General features: G+C 44.4%; 2 protein-coding genes across 5 annotated transcripts in view; both read right to left on the bottom strand.

Annotated features, from left to right (window-relative positions):
- Positions 1 to 1658: 1658 nt before the first annotated feature.
- LOC122400434 (methyl-CpG-binding domain protein 2) lies at positions 1659 to 3841 on the bottom strand. 3 transcript variants are annotated; one of them, XM_043401903.1, is made up of 5 exons: positions 3624 to 3841; positions 3294 to 3435; positions 2849 to 2902; positions 2108 to 2353; positions 1659 to 1870 (listed from the first exon to the last, which is right to left on the bottom strand). In XM_043401903.1, exons 1-5 carry the CDS (start codon positions 3752 to 3754, stop codon positions 1772 to 1774), a joined length of 672 nt encoding a protein of 223 aa, XP_043257838.1. In that variant the 5' UTR covers positions 3755 to 3841; the 3' UTR covers positions 1659 to 1771. The 3 variants fall into 3 exon arrangements, with proteins under 3 accessions (XP_043257838.1, XP_043257839.1, XP_043257840.1); XM_043401904.1 differs by having other exon boundaries at positions 2141 to 2353; XM_043401905.1 differs by lacking the exon at positions 2849 to 2902.
- An 825-nt stretch (positions 3842 to 4666) lies between these two features.
- Positions 4667 to 26662, bottom strand: part of LOC122400411 (protein groucho-like) — a 162840-nt gene continuing 140844 nt past the window's right edge. For both annotated transcript variants that reach the window (XM_043401865.1, XM_043401864.1), the window contains exons 8-13: positions 11227 to 11352; positions 10866 to 11148; positions 9955 to 10213; positions 8693 to 8968; positions 7206 to 7809; positions 4667 to 7115 (exon numbers count right to left, since the gene is read on the bottom strand). In XM_043401865.1, coding sequence (XP_043257800.1) covers positions 7008 to 7115; positions 7206 to 7809; positions 8693 to 8968; positions 9955 to 10213; positions 10866 to 11148; positions 11227 to 11352 — 1656 coding nt within the window. In that variant the 3' untranslated portion in view covers positions 4667 to 7007. The remainder of the gene's footprint in view (positions 7116 to 7205; positions 7810 to 8692; positions 8969 to 9954; positions 10214 to 10865; positions 11149 to 11226; positions 11353 to 26662) is intronic.

The raw sequence follows: 26662 nt of genomic DNA, 5'->3' as shown, positions 1-26662 counted from the left end.
TCAATTACAATCATTGTTGGTAAATACACATACCCCCGAAATCCTACCCACTTTCGAGAAAGAAATTCGAGTAGATACTGAAATTTTTAAACGAAATTAAAAAATTTTAAATCATATTTAAAAAATTATATTTAGTTACAGGGGTCAATTACAATCATTTTTGGTGAATAGACATACCCCCGAAATCCTACCCACTTTCGAGAAAAAAATTCGAGTAGATACTGAAATTTTTAAACGAAATTAAAAAATTTTAAATCATATTAAAAAAATTATATTTAGTTACAGGAGTCAATTACAATCATTTTTGGTGAATAGACATACCCCCGAAATCCTGCGCATTTTCGAGAAAAAAATTCAGTACGGGTGGAACTTTAAACGTTAATAACTTTTTAACCAAGCCTCCATCAACTAATTGGTATTCTTCATTTTCGTACTATTTTGGTCTCTAGAATCTCCTATTAAAATTTTTCCCATGGGTTGCCGAACATTCTATATGTACAGATACATGTAAATTGAACAAAGTTTCTTATTTTCCTTTGGTTAGTAGGGAAATACACCATAAATTAGAACTGTTTATTATTTATACCGAACTAACATTGCAAGAACTAATTTAATTTTTGATTCACAACGTTTGGTGTTTCTCTTCAAATGTAAATTTTCCTAACCCAGACAAAAAGTATTTCATGTCATACACACCTCTATGTTGATCCTGCATCGTACCTCATCAACGATCAAGACACAGAATTATTATAGCGTCGCCTAAAGTTGAAAGTTTTCATCGATTTTTATGAAAATTACTTTTGTAAATATATTTTTAATACTACATCAAGTACACAACCTTACTTCGTAATTGCGAAGTGATCAGGTATTGCATACCTGACCTAGATGGCTTTACACTAACCGATCTTGGCTAGTCGAACGAGGACAGTGTGGACGAGGGGAACGACAAAATTTTCCCATAGATCTTTTTTATAGAATATGTTGATAAAGTTTGACCAAGCAATTTAGGAACATCCTGTCCAATTGAAAACGTATCTTTCGCATGACTGCGAAACGATTTAAAACTATCAGATCGGCGGACGTAATTAATATAACGCGACCGCATATGGTCCGATTGCACGCGCGTTTCTACTTTTTCTCGCGCGGAACATTTCGCTTCAGGGATCATTTCCGTGCGGCCTCGTTTCCGGTTCGTGCGAAGCCAGATGCGACTCCCTTCCAGTTATCCATGTTTAACCACGATCCGAAGAATTCCCAATTTCTAGCGACCGACACGACCCGGGACCCTTCTCAACTTTGTGTATACATACACCGAAAATCCGGGCAGATGGTGAGTAGCCACTATGTTCTACCGTCAAAATTATCAGTAGCTCGTAACGAAAAGCGAAATTGGATTTTACGGCCACGCAGCTGACCTCCTCGAACCCTTCTCTTTTCTCATCGAACTCGATTTTATCACGATGTTGAAACCGTTTCCCGGAACAAACGAATAACCTCGTGAATCTACCGGTTGTTAGCTGTTGCAATTTTCTGCACCACGCGTTGTAGGTGTATTGCAATAATGAGAAATAGTTTAATCCGTGAAATACGAATAATTCGAAACAATTTATAAGTTCACGAACTTACATCGTAAGTCGCAAAACCGTAGCGTATGGCGGTGATTTTTACTTCTTTACGAAACATTTATTATCAAAATTGATATGACATAATTTATAAGGAACTTAAGGTTAGGGATGAGCGAATGAAAATACAGCTAACAAAATTGTACAATTTATGTAGGAACCCCCCGCAGCGCGTCTTGTAACTTTTTTCTCGCCAGAGCGACTCGGTCTTCTTGTCTCTTGATATCTTCGTCCGCTATCGAAACGGCCTGAAACAAAAATTAACTTTGTTCGTTATTTGCAACGATAATTACTGTCGCCGTGATACAATTACGTTTGTTACTGTGTTTCTGTTGCTATACCCTTTCAAACCTCCAGTACATAATTATTTACGTTACATAGGGTGTGCAATATACGTTTAAGTGTATTTAACACACAAAATGTATTCTAAGAGTTAACTTGAATTAAAAATAGCACCCTATATAGTATCCAAATATCTATTCTACCTGTACAAGGGGTTGATCAGGATTAAGAAATACCCCGGGATTCTTCTCTAAAGCTGTTTTTGAACCAGTTTGTCCCGTGACTGGTTGAGATGAAACATGTAGAGCCGTAGCAACACTTTGTAATAAAGTTTCGTCCGTAATATACGGTCCCACTGGTTTTAAACTTTTTGGTAAATCCATTGCATCAAATTCAAAACCATCTGGATCGCATGCCCTTAAACCCTCCAAACGTTTTTCCCAAAATAACTGTAAGGTTTAGATATATTAATTGTACGTGGTAACCATAGATTCTGTATATAAGACAATAATATTGTATGTAGAATAATAATGCTTAACACGCACAAGAACAATCTAATTACAAAAGCAAGATATATTCGCTTCATATTACAAGCAGAATTATAATATACAGTTAAATGTTGTCAATTTCTTAATGATTGCCACGAATGTTATATTTAGAATAACAAAGAGTCGATGATAGATGACAGAGAAAAACTTAAAATACCACGAAAGTTTATACGCGTTGCACGAAAAAAATATATTTCGTAAAATTTTGAATGCTGTGAAATTTTTATGTAATTCGGAATTTCGTAAAGATACATGCACTACACGATTGTTTCTACAATGACTGAAGATGGTAGTTACTGGACATCAACATTTTATATAGAATATTATGAATTTATTAACAGAAAGAAACAAACACATAATCAGTAACGATTCCATAAGCACATCGAACAATGTTACCTGCTTAGGCTTATCTTGGGAGCCATATTTGCCATCAGTTTTATCGGCTCCTTCCTAAACGAATGATTCGATGATTGTACCATGAGAATTTATACAAGGAACAACGTTAAATGACACAATAAACTAAATCATAAGTTCTAATGATTTTATATTTAGGATGATAACATAAATATATAAGGTATTATTTTTACACGTGAAAGGGCTATGATACAATTATTACCAGATAATGATACAATGTTTTATACATTATAATTTTTAATAAATAACATAACAAACAAGGTACAGAATTTCATAAGGTATTGTTTAGAAATGTTTCTTCTTGAACTAAAAAATATTAACACTGGGAAACATCAACAAAACTTATTTCAACATTTTAATAATTCAATGTGTACACATATATAAGTTTAGAACATATATAGACAAGTACTAAGCAACAAATACAAACCTGTTTTGGTTTTTCTTGATTTCCAAGCTTGATGTCTTTTACTTTTCCCTCTTGCGTTTTATAAATGGTCACTGGTTGTTTGAAAATGGATGCCGTTTGTCTTATCGGTGGTACTAACGATGCGTCGTTTCTTACTCCACGACTGGATAAAAAATGTACGATATCCTTATATATACATAATTGAGGTTAGAATTAATGACACTAAACATTCCTGCACCGATTACGATTGGTTTAATACCCAGTGCACGCTACTGTCAATTTCTACACGCAATGTGCAATCAGTTTCCATCATCAATATTTTAATAACAAATTTCAGAATGCAAAACTCACCTATAATAGAAAACGTCAACCTTTCCCGTGGTTGACAATTGGTTTTGACTTTTTCTAGTGGTTTCCTCTCTCGTCGGCCAATTTGTTGGTAACGCCGACGGGTACTTCTTTTTCTCCACTGACATATTCATTTTGTTAAAGTGTTTAACGTGTTTAAAAACGACTTAAATAATCAGCAAACAAACACCCTAGTCAACTACCGACGGCCATATTGACGCGTCATACGCTCCGCAGTTCCTTTATATGTCAATACAGTTGTGGTTTCGAGTTTCGTCTATTTATCTGTATGATGGCGACACTATCCACAGCGTTATCGAACTTCCAACAGCAATGTTTATTTAGACCGATATAAATTTTAGGTACGTATCAATAATAAATAATAATAAATCAATAATAATAAATAATTGTGTAAACAGAATGATTAGTAATGTAAATTTCGCACACACAAAAACAGATTTAATTGAACAATCGTTAGAAAGTCTAAAACTATCCTTGCAACGTATTGTAAATTAATTTATTCTTGTTACGTTCACTAAGCGATAATGTTTGATTATGTAAAATCCACATCTGTAGTTCCTTAGATATTACATCGTTGTACTAAAGGGTTTAATTACCCGTTAATAAATGAATAATAATAATAAAGTAAGAATGTCATAACGAATATCGGTAAACTACTAGTGAAACGTATAACGTCATAAGAACGTTTCCATCTTTTCATTTCTGTGTATAATGATTGCAAAGAAGTAGTCGAAAATATCTGTATAACATCACCATTTTCCATTAAGTTCCTCATATATGTGAATGGAAAACTATTTCTTTAAAAATATAAAAGGACGAATGAGGTAATGTTGATATAGGATCAATCAAATATTGAAAACGAGTAAGTTAAAATTACTAATCGGGTATGAAATTCACTTTTACAAAGAGGGAGAGGAAAGGAGTTCTATGACAGTTAATAAAACCAACCGTGTATATAGATATAGATGATTTAATTGTCGAAAGAAACAATTTTCGCGTAGCTATAGGAACAACATGAACTGTGCTTGGAAAGGATTAACACTTGTCTGTCTTTTTTCTCTGCTAGAAACGCATTCGTTTTACTTTCGTACACACGGAGTGCAAATTGCGGAGATACAATTCAGTGACTGCGGGACACAATTAATGAATTATTGCGGGGTGACGAGTCGCGATTTCGCTGTCTTATTTTTCTCTTCGCTGTTGTTTTCCCTAGTGCGTCTGTACGTGTATGTGTTATGTGTGTTTACGTGTGTCTATGCATTTGCGTGGGTATGCGTATTATTCACTGTAAAAGAATATCGATTCTGTACAAGTTAATTCGTAAGAGATAATTAACTATTGAGTCTTCTTGAGGTATCGTTGTTTCTATTGGTCTATCGTCGGAGCTGTGTTCGTCGAAAATCTATCTGCATTTTCTCGTTTCTCGTTTTTCTTTCCTACTTCCTTTCGTGTCATAATTCGTATTACGTCTCGTCAACGTTAATGTTTGCGCGGCAGTATACAGCGTCGATTCTACGACGATCACAGCGAATGTAAACGTGTGTCATCCTGTAACAAAATAGAAATCTCCTTTATGCATCCCCTGCTTTCACCGTATTCAGATCCGAATGATAACGCACTACCTAGTACCCTACAAATTTCATACGCCGTCTCGCAGGCACGAAGAAAATCGTCAATGTACTGAAATGCGTCAATTTGATCCTGTTGATATAAATTCAATTACGATTACGACGGTATTTCGTCGACCGGGTCGTTCGGTTGAATCTAGGGCCATCGTGGACAGTCAGAAAAATATTTCGCTGAATATCTTGTAAAGAACGTGTCTATGAGCGTAGCCCGTGTGTTATCTTTTTACTCGTGTGTAAGAGTTCGATGCCTCGAACGGCAGTAATCGCGAGCATCCGTAGGCGTCCGCCTAAGTTCATGTGTATCATCTCCATCGAGTACGATTGGGTTTCGTTAGATGCGGATAGGAGCGAAATTGTTGCCCCCCTCGCGGCGGCACAACTCGTAAAGTATATCGTGCCACGGTTCGCCGACGAAGAATGTCAAAAACCGTTAGGGCGATTTCGTCGCAAAAAGATTGGCGGGCGTGAAAATATATTCGATAAATACCCTTCGAGTTTTCGTACGAAAGTCAGGTTTCGAGATTCGTCGCGAACGAGCCACGATGTACCGGAAAAGCTTGCGCCGCGCGAGAGACGCGGGATTTCTTTCGGCGATACCGATTACGGCACGACAGAAAAAGCATCGGCGTCTCTTTCGTCCGTACATATACACAGATATTTGCTATAGAAAATGTCAAGAGATCGAACGCACTTTTTTTGTTCTGCCTTATCCTTCCGTGCCTTTCACAAAATTTCCATAGTTACCGAACGTAGTCAGTTAGTAGTAGCGACACAGAGAATAGCAACGAAAGAACAAGGTTTTTAACTGAGGCTTACGTACGAGTACAAATCATTAATTACTCTTCGTGAATGGAAATATCAAGGTTCGCGCAACATCTCGGCTTCGTTTTACGCATCCCTCAGCACGATCGAAAACTACATCAGTTCATAGCCCTATATCCGCTATACACCATAGACGCTCTTCCTCTCTACACGTGTGCTCGATATATTATGTAGAAATCTGCAACACGCGACACACATTCCTACGTTGACGGGTCCTACATGCTAGATCTCTGTGCTCCGTACACGTCTTACTCAGGCATCCGTTCGTTCGTCGTCGATAGCGAAGCACGAGGACATCGCGCGCCCGGTGAAAATGCCGAAGCAAACTAATTCACCGTGCAAACTCTCACAGTCACGCGTATGATACTTAATCGTAAAATTCTATATTACATTAGTAACATATTACACAAGCGACTTCCTCTTGCTCGAAGTCGAACGATCCCGCGGCACCACGTAATCATCGGGGAGAACATCACACGCATAGTCTCATTCGAAATCGTTTTCAGCCTATTTATAATTATGCGTTCTATACAATCTTAAATAGCTAAAACGTTCTGCCACCTTTATATATATTTATATATATATATATATACCGTAACTTCAGTGTTCTTCGCAGCCTTGCCTGTATTGTCCATTCACGCCGGTAGCTACAAGTGATCCAAATTTAACAAATATAACACACGCCGACGTATCGCTCGATTCACAAATAAACGACAGTCTCCTCTTGGTACAGGGCGGAGCGTAACATCCGCGCTCCTTCGATTAATCCCAGCTTCAGTACGCGTTCTCAGAACGGACTTCCCTCTACTTGCCCATAAACCGAAGCCTGTTATTCGCTTTTTCTGTGCACGAGTACTACAAAAGCCTAGTCCGTTCAACAGTAACCAGTATTCGAGAGGGTCGTCGAGTCGACTGTTCAGTATATCACTTCGTAGACGGTAGCTTTCTTGTCACCCGATCCCGTCACGATGTACTTGTCGTCCGTAGAGATATCGCAGCTCAGCACCGACGAGGACTCCTTCGACTGTAACGCGATAAAAATCATTCGATTAAACGTTTTGCCAATTGTTTCATATTCGTGGATAGAATGTTAACTAGGACCGCTCGTATTTACCTGGAATATTGAGGCACCGTAAGGTGTGCGCCACGCGTTCAGCAAATTGTCTTTGCCAGTGGAGACAAACCACTTGCCACAGGTAGCGAAACGCAACGAGAGCACACACGATTCGTGTAAATGAAGCTGATATTTGTCCGGTTTGGTGGCGTGTAGAACCTCGACGTTCGAGTTCTCCATGCCAACAGCCAGCCATTCCCCAGTCGGGCAATAGCCGAGGGAGAATATTTGAGACGTGAAGTCGTGTTGCTGAAGCTGCCTGCCCTCTCGAAGGTCCCACGAGCGCACCGTGTTGTCCAGACCGCCTGTCCAGAGTTTCGACCCGTCGGCGGAGATGTCGATGCACGACGCGCCGTCCGTGTGACCCTGGAACTGTCTGACCAACGACTGATTCTGCAGATCCCAGACGGCAATGTTTCCGTCGCTGCAGCAGCTGAAGCAGACCTTCGAGTCCGGTGAGATGGCCAGAGCGTAACACGCTGGCGCGTTCGAGGTCAGTTCCGCCTTGATTCTTGGCGTCGGACTCGCTAGATCCCAGATGCTCAGATTACTCGCCTCACCTCCCACTATTAGGGTTCTGCCGTCTGGTAACAGTTTCACTGATCTGTTTAATAAAAGAAAGAAGTATTTCAGTTTGTCAGGTATACGATGACAATGCTCCAGCCACTTATCGTTAGTATGGTTTTCTTTAAGTCGATTGTATTGTAATTATCAACGCAAATCAATGCACAGATTAAAACGTGTTGCTCGGTAAATCTACATCGCCGCACTTTTTGCACGTATTTTCACGTGCATTCGATTACCTTGCACTCTGTTGTTCTACGCAGTGTAACGGTTTGATTCAATGTTTTTAATTACTTTGTACGGAAAAATGTTCAATATTTTTAATTATTTTATATCGAGAAATGTCCAATATTGTAAATTATTTTGTATCGAAAAATGTTTGTCATTCCCCGTTGCTGTTTAAATTCTCATTACGTTGATCGTAAACGGAGTTGTTTACTCCAAAGTATGTTTAAAACGCAAATGAAAACGATAAGTCTTGTTGACAGTTCCAGTCGTTTCGAGCACTTTACTATGAACGCGTGACATTATCGACTTCAGGATTCCGTGCAACCTCGGTTCGTTTGATAAGATACAAAGTATACTTCCAAGTTCTACTTATTCTAAACATAGTCCTTTTTAAATGTCATCGAGTGTAATTGGAATTCTAGAATAGAGAATGCTAAATTGGACCGAGAGGAACAAGATTTTTTCTCAACGCTAGTATCAGCCAACATTATTTTCGCAAGACTAATTAGTTTCCTTATTAGTAACCATGGCATTTCCCGCGGTATCGTAATTATTTCGCAGGACGCGGCACGTATCGTTAAATGCGACCGCAACAGCGGCACAGTGGGCGCTAATCAGAATTTATTCAGGACCGAATCGCGTTTGCTACACGAAGTGGAAAGTTAATGTGTCATGTGCCGTAACGTGTAACCAACCTGATGTAGTTGTCTCGTTGCAAGCAATCAAGTTGCGAAACGTGTTTCGCGCTACCGCTGCCGCCCTGATTGATGTCCCAGACCTTGACACATCCTTTGCCGCCGGTGTAAACGTATTTAGTCGGATTTGAGATCGTTACGGCGCACACCACCTCGCCATGCGTGAGGGTATTTATCTGGCGCGCATGACGCGGTATTCCTTGTCCAATTAGAGCATCAGGTGGAAAGGGCACTGGCTGCATCTGGCCTTCGCTCGATACGTGGAAACTGTACGCTCTGCGAATCAAAAAAAAATCCCATGGTTTTTGTTAGGGCCGCAACAATCCTCCTCGAGTTTCTCTCTCGCGCGAAGAACCGGACGATAACTTTTATTAGAAAATAAAATATTGCAGAGATTCTAGGATCTTAGCTTTTTTTTATTCTTAACCCTGGAACGTTTAAGGTCTTGAAAGGTTTAGGGTCAACTTAAGAGTGTATTCTAGTCTAGATGATGAAAAGAAAATTCGAGGTTTTTGCTAATATCCTCAAGTTATCCCGTAATCGTGATTTAATTTTCACTTTACAAATGATCGCTCATCGGAGTACTTACCGTGGCCATAGCAGCTTAACTTTGACGATCAAACGAAAACCGGTGCGTTTCGAGCGGCTCAGCCGCCGGTAAAATAATTAATAAGTTGTATGGTATCAAAGAGGACACCATGCGAAGGACAACTTGGAAAGTTTAATTAGTTTAAAAACGAGAGTTGCTTTCCCTGCAGTGGTCCCGGGGATAAGTGGTTAGAACTTTGGCTAACGCTTGCTTCAAAGGTTCTGAGCTAGCTAAATTTAACTTTATCAATAACTTCTTTTTTCGAGGAGGCATGTATTTCCCAAAACCACCGGCGAAAGGTACGCGTTGATTGCTTTCGTTGGTTATTCGTGTATTTTGACAGAGACTTTGAAAAAGCAAGTTATCAAAACATTAAAATTAACCACTCTATCGTCCTTGCAATGGTTGAAAATGTACTATAGCGATTATATCTGTATCGCCATACAAAATACACCGTGCAACTGAAACGAATATGTATAGTATCGTACACTTTGTGTGTTTTCCTATCCCCGCGAGTTCTTATTTGAACGTTCGTTTCGAGTTCCTCGTCCACTCGTGAAACATGTTTTACCCGCGTCCCATAATTTAAAATCAACGCGCAAAGTGACAAAGGAAAGACGAGAACCATCGTTGCCATGAAAGGAACCCATCAAGCCAGAAGTAAAGCACTTACGGTTTGCCACCGGGCACGCCGAAAGGTCCGAGTGGTGCCCTCATGGTTCCGTGAGGGTCGTACAGTTGCTGAAGAGGTGGTCTTGTGGGATATCCATTCAGGGCTGCCGGAGGATAACCCAACATGTCCGCATGAGGTCCTGCGGGTGGATGATGTGGCGGCGGATAGTGTGGCGGATAAGGGCCGACCGCCGAAGCCGAGACCAGCGGTTTGCTGGAACTCGACGGTTTCAGACCACCGGAGCCGGAGCTGCTACCACCTGTCGACCAGACATTTATCGTCAGGCGTGCTGAGTATTTTTCATCTTCTTGATTAATGCGAACACGACGTTAAGTAATCGACTGGACCGCGCAACTACGATTCTCTTAAGATGAGAAGCAATAACAAGGAAAGGAAATTGATGGGTTCGCGTGGAGTTTGTTGAATCGTACGGTTGATACTGTCAGTTGATCGATTACGAATCTAAATTGATCAATGATCCGTGACGGGAACGTGGCTACATTAAATAGACGATAACCACGAGACGCGAAAATGTATTAGTGGCTCGTCCGGTTATCTGATGAAACTTACACCTGGAAGTCTCGAATAGCATCACGTATCTGGGATACGTGAAAGTTTCAAATATCAAACGTTGCGAAACCTTAGCAGAATGCATGGTAATTATGATAATACAGCTGTTGAAAATATCCTTGAGACGCGCAAGATATTGGCTGTCGAACAATTAATACTCGTAACTCTTTTACGTGATTCGTTAGAGGCACGGATTCTCATCGATAAGAATGGTCTTCTCAGGATGTCTTTTAGGAATCTTTTTTACCGAGTTCCCCGTTGGAAACATTGTGCAACGAAGGATCAACGGTGCTCCAAACTCGATTACTATTTCAACGAGAAAAAGAGAAGGCAGAACGAACCCGCTGACGTAGGTGTGACAGGTTTTGAGATCGGAGTGGTCGGTTTCTCCCGTTCCTCCATCTTCTTGGCCGACGGCGTGCTAGCGTTGCTGCTGGTACCGCTTCTCGGCGAGGGTGGCGGCACTTCTTTCTTCACCTGGCTGCTCAAAGGCACCGAGGACGGACCCAGCTTGTCGAGGCCGTTCTCCCTCGGCGATGAGGTGCCATTCGCCGCGGGACTCGCTGGCCCCTCGCTGGCGTCGTCCACCACCAAGTCCTGGTCGCTCTTTTCACCATCGCTCTGCTGTCGGGGAAAGCGTGTACGGCTTTATTAAGATACGCCACCGTTGCTCGAACATGGAGAACCATCGTAGATACTTACATGGCCTATGTCCTTGTCCTGTTCCTTCTTCATTTTCTTGAGGTGCATGTGCTCGTGGTGCTGGGGGTCCGGCGTACTTCGCGGCCTGCTGTATTTCTCGCGCTCGGCCGGCGATATCGAATTCCTCTGGAACAACGCGAGCAAAATCAAGTTAAAATAATGTTTATAACGTGAAACTTTCTTGTATTTGTCATATTATATCGTATCCAAATAAAGAATATAGCGGATATCCACAGTTACGTCATTAATCTTGCCCAAATAGGGATAGATGAAAATACGAATGAACACAGAATTGTATTTAACTTTCGTTAAACGATATTATTGTACGGTTAAATTATACAGGATGAACCACAAGAATTTGTTACCAAAGGTACCATTTTCCATATTTCATTTAAAAAATTTTAATACAAAAATTCTTCGGCTACGACTATGTATGCGCAGCCTTCGCAAATGGTAGTTAGTTTTTAGTTAATAGAGTCGATACGCAAGAGCTGCTTAGAGGATGGAAATAACAATTCTTCGTACAGCACATAATTTACAAGCTATTCGATACGTGTGTGTCCTCAGATTGTATACACAAGTACGTGACCACAGAGTCGTCACGGGGTTACAGAGGGTTAAGCCGAGAGACAAGCAGACAGTCGTAAAAGTCCAGATTCTCTGCTGACATGATTTATAGTTGGGGCAATGGCCTTGACCGACCACTTGATTTTCTCATGACCATAGTAGATGTTCGAACATGAAAATTTATCGCTACTCGTAACAGCTGAATTATTATAACGGGGAATTTTATACGGAATTAAAAAAGTCAGAGAAAAGTATCTACTACCTAGTTTCTGTTCCACCATCGAAAGTCATACTCTTTTACTTTTCCTGTAACCAGCAGTATTTACTGTCAATTACAAAGCCCGCTTTATCGTTGCATCGCGAGCAAAGAGAGGAAATATCCACGAACGCCGCTTTGTCGGATCTCGACAGAACCGATCCCTTATCGGAGACGGTAAACACCGTCGGATAAAGGTAATCGTTGTCAGGTTATATAGATGTTCGACGATGCGCGTATCAGGCGGAAGGTTCCACGAAGAAGGGAACCGTAAAACCAGCGTTAAGGTTTATCACGCGGAATCTTATCCTAGACCCTGTGCAAGCCCACTTTCGCCTCGCTTAACGCGATCCTGCCGATTTCATCGAAGCTTTTTACGGTCAACGATTCTTCGTTCCCGAGCGAGGCGACGATGTCGAGAGCGAAAGTAACGAAACTATCCGCGGTGGAAACACCGGGGTTTCCGACTTCTTCCCCGTCTTGCGATGAAATAAAATATTTGTCCGTCGATGTTCCCGGGGAGCAATTAAATTACGGACGGCCCTCCTTCGATTCCGACGTCGTCCCCGACGAGAAAAAGCGGGAAAGTAAATAACATAGAAAATCGTCGAGTCGGTTAAAAGGTGCCAGACGTAAAAATCAAGGCGACCTTTTTTTATTTGCTTCGCAGTTACCGACGCTTCCTCCTTCCCCAACGAAGAAAACATACTTTCAGTCAGGAATTTTATTCCGAGAGATGAGTTTGCAACTCCCCCGTTGATCGATACGTTCTCAAACGAAGTCTAAATAAATTTTCATCGCGATAAAAACGAAATGTAAAATAAAAAAACGAATAAAAATATCCGATAGTTTTCTAAATTAAATAAGGAAAAGAATATCAGTATATTTTTAAACAGTCACATTTATCCCATACTCTGGTTATCGGCCTTGGTTTCCAGAAACTATCTACCCCCTCGTGTTTCTCATATAGAGACGATAACCGCGGAGGGTTGGTTAGGGCTCGACGAAACGTCCTACCGAAAACGTTGCTGCCAATATCGTAGGAGACACGAAGGCCCTAGCGTCGAAGATATTATCGACAGGAAGTTTTACGAGCGACAGTTTTGTCGTCGATACGGCAAAATTGTGTCTCTCTCTCCTCTTCATCCACATAAACGCGCGAGCGCTTTTCCTGTCCCCGATAACTGCGCCCCCATCCGGAGCAACATCGTAAACTACCCTCTCGCAGCCTCTCTCGACCCCCAAGTAAATCTCCTCTTCTCAATTACCCTTCGTCTCTCATCCACTGGCACCTCTGGCTCGGTCCATTACCCCGACGCCTCGGTATCATCCCTTCCAGCGGTTCAGTCGCGTCTGGAGGACCGTTGCGTCGGGCGAAAGGAAATGAAATAGGGTAACCTGTGATTTAGAAAGCCGTTGAGACGAGTATCCTTTTGTAAGCCCGGCTCGGCTAATCGTTAGAGGGAACTGTTGCGAAAACGCGATGGGGTCTCGTGTATTTAATATTCATGGGGAATTTCTTCGCAGGAATGTCTCGATGGAATTGTCTCGGGAACCTGTAGTCGTTTTTATCCTACGTACGATTTAATTGCATACAAACCGAAACATAATTGACCGCTTGTTACGCGTACACTCTCGTCCATAAGTAACTGGACTTATATTTTAAAGGATAACTCGTATCGTGTGTCATGAATTTTACCAAAACGTTAACGATGTTTAAATTTTTAGTAATTTTTTTTGTTAACGTCCAACCTTTTTGTAATATTCGGTAATTTCTCGCGAGTCCTTCGGCTTTGAACGTTCTCGAAACGGATTCGACGAGATTACAGCGGCGTAATAACGTTTCAATTCCGTTCCCGGCTCACGTTTCATAGCCCCGGCGCAAAGAAATAAAGAGACACCGCATAAAACTCCCGACGTCGGAACAAACGTATTCCCGAAGCAAACGTAACGGTAGCAGCTTTTCCAGAAGCTTGCTCGGTGGAGACCGGTGGCATAAAAATTCTACGACACGTCGAAACTTTGGCAACAGCGATTCATACGGTTCCCTTTTATCCGCGCTAGCCCGGCTACGCCGATTCCACGAAACTTATCTCCCGTTAAGCATCTTCGGTTCCGACATAAATCCAAGATCATCGAGATTCCCCGCATTTTTATGATAATGCCTCCGACTTTCTGTATTCCTCTCGCGACGCGCCTCTTCCGTTCTTCCGATGGATGGATCGTTCTCGGAACTATCCGCTTGTACTTGTCATCTTACCCCTTATTTCTTTCTTCCTACGTCGTGTTTTCTTTTACCGTCGATTTATCCTCGGAGGAGATGTACACCTTCTGCGCTCGTCAGGCTTTCCTTTCCAGGAAGACGACAGTCGTAACCGGAGGCTGACTCCCGGTGGCTTTCGCCTGGATAAATAGCGACTGGCCATTACAGGGTAACGAGAGACAGGGGGTCGGTTCTTCGTCCCGCCTGGCGAGAAGGAAACGGATCTCTCTTCGAGCCTTTTCGTTTCTAGAAAAGTCGAACGAGGCACGTAATACGGCTCCTCCGGGGATTCCTTCCTTTGAGAAGTCGTTCGACGCGAACGTGTGTGCGTGTTTTCTTGCGTCTGTTCCTAGGGGAATTCGCCCCGTTCTCTCCTTTTTATCGGCTGAACTGACTCGTCCCGCGCGGAGACGACGAGCCTGCACGCCCGAGTGCCGGACGAGCTGAATTTTTCGATGTCGTCGGATTGTCTTCGCCGCGTGCCTTTGTCGCACCTCGCGCCTCGCGCCGATGATATCTGAAATGCTTTCGTCTGATCGCCGTGTGGGCGTTCTTTTCCCCCACGTCGAAACCGATCTCTGTGCATCGCGAACTTTGGAAACTGTCGTATCGTAAGTTCGACGAGGAGACGATTCGTAACGTAAAACAAGAGCGCGATAAAAGCCTCTTCTCGATGAACCGGAATCTTTGAATAATAGAAACGTGGGCCTAACCGTCGCAAATAAAATATAACTGTTAAAATCTAATTAGGTGTCTAAATTTTTTGACGAAAAAAAAAATTTCAAATCGTTCTGGAAAAATTATTGTCGGTTACGGGGGTCAATTACAATCATTTTTGGTGAATAGACATACTCCCGAAATCCTACCTATTTTCTAGAAAAACATTCGAGAAGGTGTACAATTTTTCGACAAAATTAAAAAATTTCAAATCGTTTTCGAAAAATTATTTTCGGTTACGGGGATCAATTACAATCGTTTCTGGTGAATATACATACCCTCGAAATCCTTGCGGATTTTCAAAAAAAATTAATAACAAATTGATATTCTTGATTTTCGTCTTATATTGACCTCTAGAATCTCCCATTAAAATTTTTGCCAGGGGTAGCCGAACACCCTGTATACGCTCGTCAAAACAGCAAGAAAACAACGCGAGACATTTAAATGACATACACAAACTGTACCACGCGTACGTTCGGCTTGACGTACCAGTTATTTTGTTGAATTATATTTACCAGCTCATCAACGTGCCAACATTCGATCCATATATTGGCTGAGGCCTGTATCAACAACTTGACATAGACAAATCGATTTGTATAACATTGCGAGAGTACATAACCGAAATTCACAACCTCGCAAAATTTGTTTCCAATTGCGGTGTACGGTACAGCTATGCGTGATTATTCTGCGTGGAACGCATATTATCGAATCCAGAGAACTTTCGTTGATCTTAGATTGTTGTAACTTGAGGCACGATATTTTTGAAAACTTTTAGTTCAAAAGATTGCTTCACTAATCGTACGTTCATTTCCAATCGCGTGGAATATGTTTTTCTTGGGAAACGAAGTATTTATAGTGATACAAAATTTTAGTACGAATTAAATCTAACATATCAACAACCTGAAAGTCTACTATCGCAAGAACAGAAATAATATCCAGCTTCTTTTCTTAACTTCTTGTGTCAACGGTTCATTTATCACAAGACGCAACCATAAATTGTCTGACAATGACATAATGCTGTGCTATCTGTCTTCGAAACGTTATGAAAACCACGCTGACAGTACCAAAATAATTAAGTACGATGTAATGTAAGGCAAAGCCCAAGGCGGGCTAAAGTAAATACATACTGGCGGTAGGCGTGAGGTACTATAAATAAAGGCGCTAAAACAGTGCAGAATAAACAAATCCCGGAACAAATAACACACTGCACACGACTAATGATATCCTTTGAACGTGTATGCAGAGACTCGTGTTTCGTACATTCGTGAGCTACGTTACGAGGTATAATTAACCCTGAGCTATGAGTCTCGCCACTATGAAATTAAGTGGTTTGAAAAAGCTCTCTTATTTCTAAAGCGTAGTAAATTAAAAAAGAAGATATATTTGCTATCTATTTCGAAAGAAAGTTTGTTTGAGTTAATGGTAGGTGGTCGAAGAGAAGTCTCCGAGTGAAAAGTATTGGAAATATTTATCTATATTCCTTCATGCGAACGAAAAATACTCCGTAGCCCCAGATATCCATTTGTGAGCTAGCCAGGCGACCATGCGACTGGTCAAGACTGCGAATGGATCTAATTATTTACGGACCGCAAGCTCATCTCCGTCGATTCGATCGTTTCCGTTTGCGCCTATACCTGTCCCGTTTACACAGATCACGTAACGTCCCCTAGTCAACCGGTTACCAGACATCCTCCATGTTCCCGGACGTTTTTTTCTTCCGCACAATGCGTTCGATCCCCGGCCGGTGTATTCAGAAGCCTTATCTACCCCGGCGCAAACGCATCGTTTTCCTTCTCGGCATTGAAACACCGAAAGCACTCGATGTTGTCGCGAGAGGGAGACGTTCCCCCCGGCCCCCTGTGTGTTTCTCACCTTCCCCGTTTTCCGGGCGTGTATACTCGCTCTCTCGTCCCGTTATCCGTGAACCGAGGATACGTACACGTAGTTACGGGGGTTGCATACGTATGCGGTCCGACCTTCATTCGCGTAAGTTTACTTACACCTAGCGGCCCCGTCGGGATCGGCACGGCAGCAGCCTTTCCAGCAAAGAGGGTTCGCGCCACGATCAATATGGGGGTCGGTACCTCTCAAAGGGGTGGCCTGAAAAGGAGCGAGAGGCAGAAAGGCGGGGTGGGCCGTTGGGTACACCGTGGATATATAGACTTTGTAGTGTTAGGGACGACTTGGTCTGCCGGCAGGCAGGCAGGCAGGCAAGCAACTTGGCAAGCAACGGCGGGCACCGAGGTGCAGGCAAGAGATGGTGGCGGCGGTTGTCGAGAGGACGGAGCGACGCGGGAAGGGAAAGAGGAAGGTGGTCGGTGGTGTGCGTGGTATTGGGGTTGGTGGTCGGAGCCATGAGGGTGGTAAGTGAGTGAGCGACTCCTTCACCGCGGCGCCTCGTCTCAACCCAACTACCGTTACCCACACCACCGAACCAGCCCCGACCTTACGGATATATCCCGAGCCACCGACTACCCCATTCTCCCACGCCTACTCTTTCTTCCTCCTTCCTTTCCAACCCTCCCTCCACTCAGCAAGTAGTCTCCTTACCACTCACCCCACGGTATTCCACCTCAACCAACCCACGCCGCCTGTTTCCCTATTCCTCACTCCACTCTCGTCGTAGCCAGGACCCCGAGAGAGGAGGTTACGAACCGGAGTCGCGTCTCCCAAGACCTCGCAAACCCCAGTTGGTACAAGATTGCACCCAGAGGTTCTCAACCGGAATTTGACGACGGCCGGGAAGGAAATTGTTCGTCCCCGTGAAATTCAGATTCGTTGATCCTGCCGCTGAAGCGCGACGAGAGCGGATGGCTTTGCCGGTGAATCGGAATACGGGTCTTTATTTTTTCTTTTTTCCACTTTTTCGTCGAAATGTTCAACCCTTTGCACTCGACACCCGTAGCGGCGCCATTGAGACTTTCTCGCGAACCTCGAGAGGTTCTATGGCGGCCCGTGTTATCATCCGTTACGTAAAATACATTCTCGCGAAAGTACAGGCTTTGTCCCGGTAGCAGGAGCAAAGAGGACAATGTAGAAAATGTGTTCATCGCGCCATCGGTTATAATAATAGTTCGCACAGGTTATGCCTATGACAATTTTATTCCCCATCGTAATGTCGTAACGCAAAATAAACGACAAATTCAATTTTATCGACACGTTTATTACCCATTTGCATGGCCCATATTTGACAGGATTTTTTTGGATCACAATTGTTAATATGAACGAAGTGATCCAAGCAATTAATTTGGGTTTCAAGATACTACAAACGACTGGTATTGTTCAGTTGCAATATTAAACGATCGTTTCGTTTGTGTTGCGTTTCATACATCGTAGTTGCTGATATTTTCTACTCTTTTCTACGAGAATACCCTTTTACTCGAATGCTTTATTAAAAATCCAGGAGTCCGTGAAAGTGGTTGTTCGAACGTCCTCCGGTATTCAGCCCTCATAATTCGTAATAAACATTTGTCTAGGTGGTTGCATTCCGTCTTCTACCCTCCGGTCACTATTTACTTATTTATCGGAATCACGACCGCAACGTGGTACGAGAAGATTCATCGGGAAGTTGACACGCAAGCGTAATTCCGCCGGTTCTCTCATGACTACATTGGACGGCGACCTCACTCGAGGATGCATGGAATTTTTAATGGCCCCACAGGGTATACCGGCAACCGATTTCTAGAATCAACCACGTGTCACTGGGTCACTGCGCGCATCCATCATCGCGGCAATTAGTGAACGCGAACTTTTATTTCCGGCGCGTTGCAGTGGTTTCGACTGCTGCCCTCGGTCGAGACGAATCTATTTTTTTTTTTTTTTTTTTCGCCTTGTTTACCAGCCGTGAGAATCGCACAGCTGATAGCGGGAAAACGAACCGCGCAATTGGTTTCCACTTTGTCGGAATAAAACAAAAAAAGTCTTGCAGCGTCGCGTCGGTTCGAGGAATTGGAATCGTTTGTGAAAAGAAAATCGCGCAGAAAATACAAAATTGGAAATCTCGTTTGCTTGTATTTTCAAGATTTTACGTTGTTAGCTTCCAAGGATTTTCTATTAATTCTCTGCAACTGGAATTTCAAGGGAATGGAAAAGTAGCTGTAATAATCAAGCTCGTACCGAAGGTTGAAGACAAAAGTCGAGGGAACGTAATTCCGCTCTGTACTTATATCAACCTGATTATTTACGAAATGAACTGTTTTAAGACGCGTAAAAACAGTCGCGAGGTATTTTCGTAAGTTTTTCGCTAAAGCCTATTAACGTAAAAATACTCTGTTAAGAGGATTCAAAATAGCGCGACGCGTCGAAGTAGACGAAGACGATAGCTAGTCAGGCAGCGGTAGTCGGACCAACGCCGTGCACAGACTACGCTCGCCTGCAGCGTAAAATTGAACGATAAGGATATTATCTCCCCTGCTACGAGTCCTGCTCGACGAACGTTCGTTAATCAATATTCATATCGAGTGGAAAAATAAGTAATATCGCGTAATGTTTAAATAAACACGAAAGCTAAATATTTCTCTTAGTTAGATAACGTAGTTAGATAATTCGTTGCATAAATAATAGAGAACAGTGGATTTTTGAAAACACGGTTACACGTGGAAATAATTGGACACAGTTCCCGTTTTATTTTCAAGTTTCTTGTATTCGTTCTAATTAATTTGTGTTGCTTAATGAAATTTATGCGGACACGCGTAAGGAAGACGTTTAATAATAATAATGTTTTAATTCGAGGTACAGTTTGCGGATTATCGGACGGAGCACGAACGTCGCCCTCCCACCGCGGTAATGTGGTTTTGACGAAGTAACGAAGGTACGTTTAGTATATCTGAGAACGTTAATCTCCTACAGCCCCATCTGCGACGATATAATGCGACTCCACCGTATTTACTTTACCATAGTTAAAACGAAGCTATACGAACTTGGATTTTAAATTTCATATCAAAATAGAGCTTCGCAGCAGATAAAGTGCACCGGTACAGGGACCAGAATCTTTCGCTCGAAAGTAGCCCGCTTTATAGTTAATATTTCCGCAAATCGAGTAGTCTATACATTCGATCAAAAATAGCGGGAGTTATAGACGGATCACAAATCCACAGATCCCGAATTTTTTATTAATAATCAAAGCTCGGGTGTACGCGAAACGTACAACGACCGAATTAACCCTGTCGCACGGAGTCTATCGGTTGGCAAAAAACTTCCCAGCGTTCCCGGTGCGTCGCGACGCTCTCTTCTCCCCGTTACACGCGACGAACGGTGTCGCGAATCGTACAAAAATTCACGGACGAGATGATTTATAGATACACCGTAAATAGCGAACGCGTTACCCCGTCCCACAGTGTCGCGCGTTGTTTTCTCTCTGTTTCCTCCGCGTCGCGGTACCCTCTTTTTCTCGTTCCTCCGTCCCTGGCTCGGTGTTTCTCCGCCTCCTCTCCCCCGTGCCACCCCGACGACCGGGGCCAGGAGCTCTGCGGTAGAATTTGCATTTTTAAATTAACTCGCCTCTGTTTGCAGCTATCTCGGCTCGGTGCCGCCACCGTCGGTCCGGGCTTTACAATTTTATGCAACAACGCGCTCCGAGTGCTTCGCCACCACCGCCATCACCACCCCCGGACAGCTTTACTCATCCCCCTTTCAACCGTGTACACTATCCACCCCCTTCTGCCGTCGCGTACACACGCATACACACACACACACACACACACACACACACCGTAGCGTCCGTCCGTCGTCCCTTGCCCTTGCCGCAAAACTCGTCCCCCGGGTGATCGATATTATTGTTATCGTTATCGTCCGACCGACCTCGAAGCGGCTGCGTTTCCCATCGACGTTACCGTTGCGGCCAATTACTTCTAACCACGACAGCGACGGTTTTACGGCTGCTCTTCGCGCACACGCGGACACGGTGGTATCGCTATTGCGAAACGTCGACCGACAGCGCAATATGCATCGAATCGCCGATCCCTTTTCCACTTTTTCGTTTCGTTTCTTCGCCAGAGTTTCGCGGCGGGCTATCTACGGTCTTCTTCATTTTTTGTCCCCCGTGCGCGTTCGATACAACCCCCGGAGGGTAGCTCGGTCGCTCTATCTCGGGGCTTTATTGAATACAGAAACCGCGACGATTGCTTTTTCTTTTTCCATTAGGCGATGCCGATGGCCCGGCGCAACGATGCATCGCGGAAATTGCTCGTAACCGACCGCGAACCGGGACGATCCGGGCTGTTGCAACTGCCGGGGTCCGGCGACTCGTTATTTTTCCGGAGATTGAATTTGCTCCGCCCCGTCGACGCCCGTTTTGTAAGCTTTTTCGGGTTACGTGTTCCGCTAGGCGACCGCCGAAAACCGCGCGTCTTTCCATTCGATGACTGTCGCGTCCTGACTGTACAGGGACTTTCCAATAACACCGAACTTTCGATTGTCGTGGCCGGTTAACATAATAGCGAAGTACACTCCGAAGCGGCTAGAGTCAAACCAGGGGATGAAAATAGTTGTACAGCGATAGAACTTTGAACTGCGACCGCTTAACGTAACAATGTAGTGTTTCAAGTGTACTCTGATGCAGCTGGAGCAAAACCAGGGGATGAAAACAGTTACAAGAATAGCCGCCACGGGTTCTCGTCGAAATGAATCAAGTTTGCACTTGTTTCACGGCAAGAGTGTTCGCGTTTGGAGGAAGAAATCTCGCGTCCAATCACAATATATCGCGAGGAATACGAGCATCCGTCGCGGAGAAGCGTCGAGAAATCGAGACGGTTGGATTTTCAGCGATTTCTCGGGTCTTTCGGCGAGCCGGTCTTTGCAAGAACGAGCTGCTCGTCGAGGATACGCCGTGTCGGAGGGCAAAAGAGTGCTCGTTGCCCGATCGGGAAGGAAGGAGAAAAAGCTGGAACGGGGCGGGGAATAAAAGGAGCGTTGCTCGGGACGATAGAGACCGAAAGAGAGAGAAAGGGAACACGGCGAAAGAAACGACAACGAAATAAGGAGCAAACAGAATAGCCTGCCATAGAGTACCTTTAGAATATCCACCGTAGCAAGGGGGTTGGGGAATGGAGGAAACATTTTTATCGCTCCGTCAAACGGCGGATAAGGGGGCCGCAGATAGCGGGGGAAGAGAACGCGTCGGAAGGAGGCGGCGGCAAAGTGGAAGCGAGCTGGCTGGAGAAACGGGAAGGAAGGGGACGAACAAGAGGAGGAGAAAGGGAAGAGTTCCGGTAATTGAAAAGCCCGTGGTGGATTACGATCGTCGCTTTATTTCGCGTGCTCGACGGTGCCGGGCTTCTCCCCTATTATCTCGCCCGTTTCTTCAGCTGCTCCTCCCTTTACCACCGGCTCCTTGGAACAAGAAAAACGAGAGGGAACGAGGAGAAAGAGGGTGTGGAACGCCGGGCAGAGAGAAACCGGGCCCGAGCGGTTCACGAGGGAGATCGAAGCTAGAAACAAGGCGGACGAACAGGGACGAAACCAAGAGGACTCGGGAGGGAAAAAAGGAACTGGTCGAGAGAGAGAGAGAGAGAGAGAGAGAGAGAGAGAGAGAGAGAGGAAAAAGGTCCTACGCAACAATGCCCGCGGAGGGGCGCATTCTCGCGCGATTACCGACGCGCGCTACGGCCCTAACGAATGGCTTCGTAAACCGTGGGCGCTTTAAGGTCATTACACGACGCAAAAAAGGCAGTTAATGGGCGTCCTGGTGGCACGGCATCGGCCGGGGCAAGGATTGAGGGAGCCGGGAGAAAGAAGAGGATCGACCGGCCGGCTGCCCGTCGCCGATCGAACCGCTGATTTATGGCGGCAGTATATTCCCCAGGAAAGACGGCCGAGGAGACTCGTCGAGATCCTGCTATCGCGAGCGTTAAATGCCGTATCCTTGCGGGACACATACGGGCTAACCCCTTACCCCAGTGTCTCCCAACCTTCCTTCGATCTGTCACACACGCGTTACTCTAAAATTGTGTCGATCGCGATAATTATCCCTCCCAAATCCGTAGAGAAAAATAGACGAGAATCGGGCAGTCTTCGCGGTCCATAAAAGATGGGCAAAAATCGCGTCTATAATAAATAAACGGTGTCTCAACATTCACGTAAGAAGTAATTTTGATAGAATACAAATTGTAAATTTTTTATTGATTCATGCAGTTGTTCTATTCGTACTCCGTGTTTAATAATCCCGAACTGTTACCTATCACGCTGTTTTTTTTTTTTTAAATTGCCAACGCATTAATGGCACAAAATTCAAGTTTTGGGGTACTCTTTACAAATTTTTATCGACGAATAAAAGATAAACTATATTCGTTATTCTTCATAGAATAATTAAAAGAAAAATTGACTATCCAATCTAATAAGCACCGCACATAAATGTGTTCGATTTCATTCACCATCCGTTGCAGTCGGTGGGCCATAGGGCAGGATTGGGAACCCCTGGCCTACCCCAAACGGGTCTCGGGACGAGATCGCGTGTAGGAATTGTTAACCGAGCGTCGGCTAGACCTCTGATCCTGTCTACTTTCGATCTTACACGTGTTACCGATGTAGTCGGGGCATCGGTAATAGGTGAATTACGGTCGGGGCGAAAAGGCGCGCGGACTATTTTCGAGCGTGCAAGATCGGCTTCCAGACAACCACGACCATCGCAACGGACGAATTCTGTATGACGAGCGGGGAATGTGTCGTGTAGCGTGTCGAGCATAGTAGCCACGGATTAATGTTACGTCTTGCGTGATGAACGGTGTTGTAGCTGCAAGACGGAGAATATAATTCGCGAATCGGTGCATAAATGCAGGAGTATCGCGAAGCACGCTCGAGGGACGTTTTAAAAACTAGCCCGGTCGTTCTTTAATTTATGCGGATAATAAAACAGCAAGGGTAGGTGTTTTTGTTTTATTCAGTTTTTACGTCATATTTTTACACGGATTTTCTTGAAATAGTTTCTTAACACGCGTTTAATACTGTATAATCAACTGTATAAAAGAAGAACAATTACAATGAGATGCTTTTTATTTTTCGAACAATATATTTTGGGGTATTCGAGCATCCCGCTAGTACGGGTTAAAGCATAAATAGGCGAAGCAACGGGTGTCAGGAGGAGTGGAAACGGACGTGGGACGGCATCATAAACCGAGAATAGATTGTCACGCTGCGATTTCCAGTCGCGGAAGGCAATATTCGGGGAGCGTGTACGAATACGCCTCTGGAGACCCGGAGGCAGCGTCGACGGCCATTATTTCTCGTCGAGCCACGGGTTTTAATAACAAATTCCCGCGGGTTAGTCCCATCGAGCTTCTTTCTCGTACCCTCCGCATCGTCGACAGCGTCCCTTTTCGCGAATCCGGTCGCCAAAACGTTCGCGGAGCCTTCGTCGTTGCTTCCGGCTACGGAAAGGTCCAGAAAACGCGTCCAGAGACGGGATGATTATATTGTGAAATATATACGGAGAAGTAATTACGGGGTGGTCGGGTCGGTCCTCCGGTGGCCCCGGGCAGAGTTTTACGGCTGCCTCATTAAATTACGAACTAATTACCGGTCGGCGAATTATTAAAAAGCTTAGTTGGCCGTTAAACGTGCCGCGAGTCGTAAAAGAGAGACTGCCACGGATAGCGTGCGTGCGTGTATGTGTTAACCAAGGCTATCCTTTAACCCGTCGGGAATGGTAAAATTAATTTTTTTGCTAAACGGCGCGGTTGGTGCTACGTGTTTAAATTTTCGCTTTCGAGGAGGACCCACTTTCGGCAGAGGATCCACTTATGACGTATCGTCGTTTATATCTGTTGCGGTCGATCGTAATTCCTGGCAAAAGAATGTAAAAGCATTAACGACGCCAGGGACTTGTTATTAATAGACGACGAAGCCGTTTACTTTTTTCTATCGCGAAAAATTACAATCGCGTTAATCTCCGTACAGCCTTGGGCGGGCTTATTTATTCAAAAAACGTCTAGAGCGTTACGTCTCACTTCCCAAACGTGTTTTCTCGATTTTCAACATCAATTCTATTTCTACAAGTACTATTCTCTACTTCGACTGTAAAAATAAAACTAAAAATCCAATTCCCTTCTAGTTTCTGCACTAAACTAATCCCGCACGACCAGCGGATCGAGAGGTAATAAATTTGTGCTCGCTGTAAAAAACGTTTGAACCATTTTAGCGAAACGCGGAGGGAACGTTCCCGATCGTGTTTCTCCGTATCCATGGTTATTCGTTTACTCGGCGCGTCGGGCTGAAAGTTACGAAGACTAAATATTAACATTGGTACGCGCTGAAAGTCTCGCTCGAATCGACACGGTCCTCGCGCCGACGCGATTACGGTTCTCGTTGCGTTCCGGGACCGCTCGAAACTTCTCGGTACTCGGAATTATTGCGTTTGAACGCGAAACGAATCGCGGATTATTCAACGCCGTCAGCAGAGCGACGATCCCGCGAACACGCGTTTCTTGCTTTGGAATTAAATTAATGCCTCCCGTCAGGCGAACCGTGGCGAACCGCTAGCCGAACGAATCGATCGCAAAAGAGCGAAACGAAGCGATTGAAATCGTCCCCTCGACCTAGCCCCTGGCCTCCGCTAGTAATAATTCTGCGGCTGGTGAACGCTCCACTCGGCTGCAACCTTTCCCTTTCGCGAGGTACACTTCCACAGTGCAATCGATCTCGATTCTATTATTACCGCTATTATTTCCGACTCACTTTCCCCGAGCATTGTCGAACCTGTTGTTTCGCACGGCCGGGGGTCACGTTTAACGTGGACGATACCGGTCCGGTTGTTCGTTTTCTTGTCAACCTCTGGCCGGACGCTCGGAGTTGACCCAAACCCGTCTACGCGCGCGTTGCAACGAAAATTAAACGCCAAAGCGGAGCAAACTTATAAAATAAAATTCTATTCCATCCCGTGCAGACTTCCTCCAGCGAAATAAGGCGAATTTGCGTATTCATCCGTTTAGGGCTACCCCTATTAAATTCATTGCGGCTCGTTACGGGCTCTCGAGGACAGCGGTGCTCGATGGAGCGTCGAACGGAGGATCCTCGATTGTTTATACAGAACTAACAACCTACCCCCCGAAGAGTTTCGTAAAAACGAGTACCGTTGTTTATTCGGATTCTGCGGTTAACGAGAAAAGTGGCCATTAGCGAGGAGGGGTCGCGTTCGTAGGTGGCGGCATTATACGCAATTTCCATAACAAATGTTCGCGCAGAAGGAGACGGATCGGCGCGAATGGCGGCAGTCGACGGCCCTCCCCGAAGAGGGCGCCGGAAGACGGAGGAACGAACGAGGGACAGGGAATGTCATTAAGGCGGCGTGATGTTTTTAATTAATTAATTCGCGGGAGCTACGGATTTACCTTCTCATAAATTCGAGCGCGCTGCGTTGGCCACGGGAACGAGAATGGGGTTCGAAATCATCCCCCGTTGTCGAGGGACGATATAATGAGGGAGACGAGACGGAAGGAAAAAGGACAAAAGGCAGACGGAGAGGAGGGCGTGCTGCGAAGTATTTAAAAACATTAAGTACCCCCGACGGAGACGGATATTAAGACAGGGCGAGATCGGCGCAGGGACGAACGAAAGAGGGTTGGAGGCAACGACAAACGCCGGGGCGGAGGATGGCGGCAGAGTTATGGGATTGAAGCGGCAGGAAGCACGAGGGAGGGTCG

This window comes from Colletes gigas, unplaced genomic scaffold (assembly GCF_013123115.1).
Source record: "Colletes gigas isolate AHSC1104 unplaced genomic scaffold, ASM1312311v1 Colletes_gigas_Sc00018, whole genome shotgun sequence".
NCBI classification, from domain to species: Eukaryota; Metazoa; Arthropoda; class Insecta; order Hymenoptera; family Colletidae; genus Colletes; species Colletes gigas.
This window is presented reverse-complemented; position numbering and strand designations above follow the sequence as displayed.

Excerpts from the sequence above, each read along its gene's own strand:
- LOC122400434 (XM_043401903.1), bottom strand. The coding sequence starts at position 3,754 with ATGAATATGTCAGTGGAGAAAAAGAAGTACCCGTCGGCGTTACCAACA. Across the intron at positions 3,436-3,623 it reads GTTGACGTTTTCTATTATAG|TCGTGGAGTAAGAAACGACG; the intron begins GTGAGTTTTGCA and ends TTTTTTATCCAG. Across the intron at positions 1,871-2,107 it reads CTGATCAACCCCTTGTACAG|GCCGTTTCGATAGCGGACGA; the intron begins GTAGAATAGATA and ends TTTTTGTTTCAG.